The 3,476-nt window shown below is 40.7% G+C and overlaps 1 protein-coding gene across 1 annotated transcript; it reads right to left on the reverse strand.

Moving 5' to 3' along the window:
• Positions 1 to 1,077: 1,077 nt before the first annotated feature.
• LOC103928282 (B-box zinc finger protein 21) lies at positions 1,078 to 2,985 on the reverse strand. The gene is made up of 3 exons (XM_009337304.2): positions 2,542 to 2,985; positions 1,966 to 2,415; positions 1,078 to 1,712 (listed from the first exon to the last, which is right to left on the reverse strand). The coding sequence occupies exons 1-3, from the start codon at positions 2,725 to 2,727 to the stop codon at positions 1,440 to 1,442; spliced, it is 909 nt and encodes a 302-aa protein (XP_009335579.2). The 5' UTR covers positions 2,728 to 2,985; the 3' UTR covers positions 1,078 to 1,439.
• Positions 2,986 to 3,476: the final 491 nt, after the last annotated feature.

Below are 3,476 nucleotides of genomic sequence, written 5' to 3' on the forward strand. Positions count from 1 at the left end.
AATGCCATTGCAGCAGATGTCCAGATTCTGTATGCTGCTACTCTTCTCCTCTCTGGTAGAACTCTTAATGCTCTAACTAAGAATAGGACTTAGTTCTTTTCTGAGCGTGTGTTACCGAGAGCAGAGATTACAGCATATATATATACATATACCTCTCCTAATCCAATGAGGATTTCCTATTACAATCCACTTAGGAAACAACTCATGTTTCCTAGTTTATATCAGTTCTTCTCCATGACAGATTCCTCTATCAACAAGAACTTACATTCATCTTCCTATAAGGCTTTCTTATATTAATCGGACCAAATAGCTGATGCTAGTTCACCAAAATACTCATGTTCATATTCCTACACCAAGATGAAGCCAAACCAATTTTCTAGTTTTGTAAATGAAAGGGACGCTGCAGTAGCACTTGCTGCTACGACTAAAAACTAGTGCCTCAAGACAAAACATGACCATCAATTTGTGCCCTTCTGTATTTTTTTTGTTTTGGGTCAAATCTGTACTTTTTCTTTGTCAATTGCCTCTCTGTACTTATCTTTCCATGCATATCTGACTGTCAACATCTTCATCATCACAACCATCTACTTAAAATTTCTCTACCTTCCATTCCCATGTCACATACTCTTGGGTGAAAGAAATGAGGACATTTTTTGGTTGAATTGTCATGACATGTCGTTCAAAGTTGATTCATGTCATAAGTCTTTCTACCATGCATGGTACATAAATTCATTTTATGTGATGTTACACCATCTTTGTTAGGTCTCCTTACTATGCATGGGTTTTTAAAGTCATTGCGCATTATGTTACAACGTCTTAATTAGGTCTACTTAACATGCATGATTTTATAAATTCATTTGGCGTGATCTTACATATCACTAACTAGATTGATGACATATCAATTATGCTATTCATTCAAATTATATATAACACACGTATTAATAACATTATATGCTGGTATAATCATCACACGTTTCAAATTAATTTTTTATAAAGTACTCTTGTAGTCGCATTGGCCAATCTTTTCACTTTTCCCGATTCCATACATATTTTGGAAACTGAAAGCAAATATAAAGAACAAAGCACGCTGCAGTTGATATTTACATGGATGTTTGCATTCCGCAATAAGTACAAAGGGGAGAGAGAGAGAAGGGAGCTGAAGCACTCCAACTGGGTTTGTCGAGGTTTTCAAAGCTCCCTTCATACAAAAGGTGGGACGAAGAGATCGAACTAAACCCACCAAAGAAAATAAACAAACGAAATCCCTGCGTTAAAATTAACTTCAAAATGATCTAAGTATCGGTTCATGTTAAATGAGTGATTTCCGCACGACATTTTTCTTTCGTCTGCACACCTTTAGACTTAAACGACAAAAATAAACATAAAGTGTAGAACGAGAAAATGTGTGCGTAAATCGCTTCCCCGCTCTAAATGTTCTGTCAGAAAGGTCTGAACCTCTTGGAGCCAACAGATGGAGGACTAATCTGAGGAACTGTGAAGCCGTCATCCATCCACATTCTGTTGCTGGCTTTCATGTTTGTACCCTCCTTTGTCTCTTCGAAGCCAACGAACCCACCGCCCATCTGTGAATATTGATACGGAGGAGCTTGTGATGCCTGTCGGACCCACATCCCCATATTTTCCGACGAGAAAGAGTTCAGATTGCTTTCCGGATAGGCTTCCGAAAACGACAGCATCATATCATTGTCGGCCTGCCATAACCAATAAAACAAACTGCAAAATGTCAGATCCACCAGGCTAAATAACTAATTGATGACAGATTAACAAAACTCAAAGGAGAAGTGCTTTCTGCAAACTCATTCTCTCATATCGTTGTTGGTGTGAAATAAATCAAACGAGAATCAAGAGACTTGAAACAAACAGAAGTGTGCAAAAATCATATTCCGACCCGAATTTGGAAATTTCAAGAAAAAATAGGGAAGAACGAGATAAATCAATGCAAACCTTAGAGAAACCAAACGGGGCATTAGAAAAATCAAGAAAGTCCTCAACGTGCCAGCCCGGAAGCGTCTCTATCAAGTACTCGGATATGGTACTAGTCGCACCCACCAAATTTCCACCGCGTTTGTCGACTGCAGCGGTTGAAGTTGAATTCTTGACAGAAATAGGAGGTGGGTTTGGATTTGAAATTGCAGGAGAGGCGGCGGAAACAGATTTCTTGGTTGAAGGTTGATGCTTTTTGAGATCGGTAGCGGCGGTTTCAGAACTAGCAGTTGCTACAGTTGGCCGCGGCGGCGAAGATTTGTAGAGGGCGGAGGTGGCGGAGAGCTTAATACCCGTAAGAAGATATCGGTTGTGCTTCAGGGTGTGCTCGTTGGCGTTGTGAATTGGAAGGTCGCACTCTCTGCACAGAATCGCTCTGTCCTGCTGGCAAAACAAGAAGGCTCTTCTCTCCTGTAGATGAAGATTAAGAAACCCAAATCAGAAAATCGAAAGACCATTGTTTAGAGGGTAGAGCCGTAGAGGGAGGATATATACAGTAGCAATCGAGCGCTGACAAGTCAGTAAGTTAATATATACCTGACAGATATCGCAGAGGGGGAACTCCTTAGACGAGGGGTGGACGAGAGAGAAACGGTGGTGCTTGGAAGCGAGCTTATTGGCGTGGTGGACACGGTGGTCGCAAGCGTCGCAGAGGGCGGCCTCGTCGGCAGTGCAGAACACCGAGGCGTCGTCCTTGTTACACACATCACACTGGATCTTCATCAGTTTTGAACTTCCAAAACAGAAAGAGAAGCTAAATCTAAGGGAAATAGGTACAGAGGAAAAGGAGGCAGTGGGAGTGGAGGTTCTTTGAAGAAAACAGAGGATACTTAAAGAGAACAAATATGAGGACGGTAAAAAGTACGGGCGAGTAATAAAATATCGACAGGGATACTGGGGAATCTTGGGGAACTATTTATGGTCATCTCTCTCTCGCCTCTCCCTTTCTCTCTCTAACTTTAACAGAGCGAGAATGGTGGAGTGAGCTAGTAAAAGGAAGATGCTGAGAGGTTAGAAGGGTTGGGAGGTGGTTGCTTTATTGAATGGTTTTGGTCAGTGAATATTTAACAAATTGCAGTTACCCAATTTAGCCATGTAGTGGGAGTGGGATAAAAGCTCCATATAATTTGGGGTTCGTTTGTTTACTACTTTTAGGTTCCGGTTTAATTGTTTTTCATTTCCGGCTTTGGTAATTGGTTCGTCTTTTGGGGAAGCATGCATGTGCGAGGAAGTGAGGAAGTCGGGGGTAGCCGGTAGGGTTAGGGTTAGGGCAAAGACCAATGCTAATGTGACTAATGCGATAATTTTTCAAAACTAATACGAGAAAATTAAAATACGTAGTAACTTGTGATACTATGCGTCACTATTAAATTGACATTTCTGTTTTGTATCAGTTTTTTTTTACATACACGAGCCCATCTTTATACGATTAAGTACGACTAAAACTATAAAGTTTCAAATTTTTGTGTAAA

This window comes from the organism of the source record quoted next, unplaced genomic scaffold (assembly GCF_019419815.1).
Source record: "Pyrus x bretschneideri cultivar Hongxiangsu unplaced genomic scaffold, Pyrus_bretschneideri_v1 Contig1, whole genome shotgun sequence".
Taxonomy (NCBI): Eukaryota; Viridiplantae; Streptophyta; class Magnoliopsida; order Rosales; family Rosaceae; genus Pyrus; species Pyrus x bretschneideri.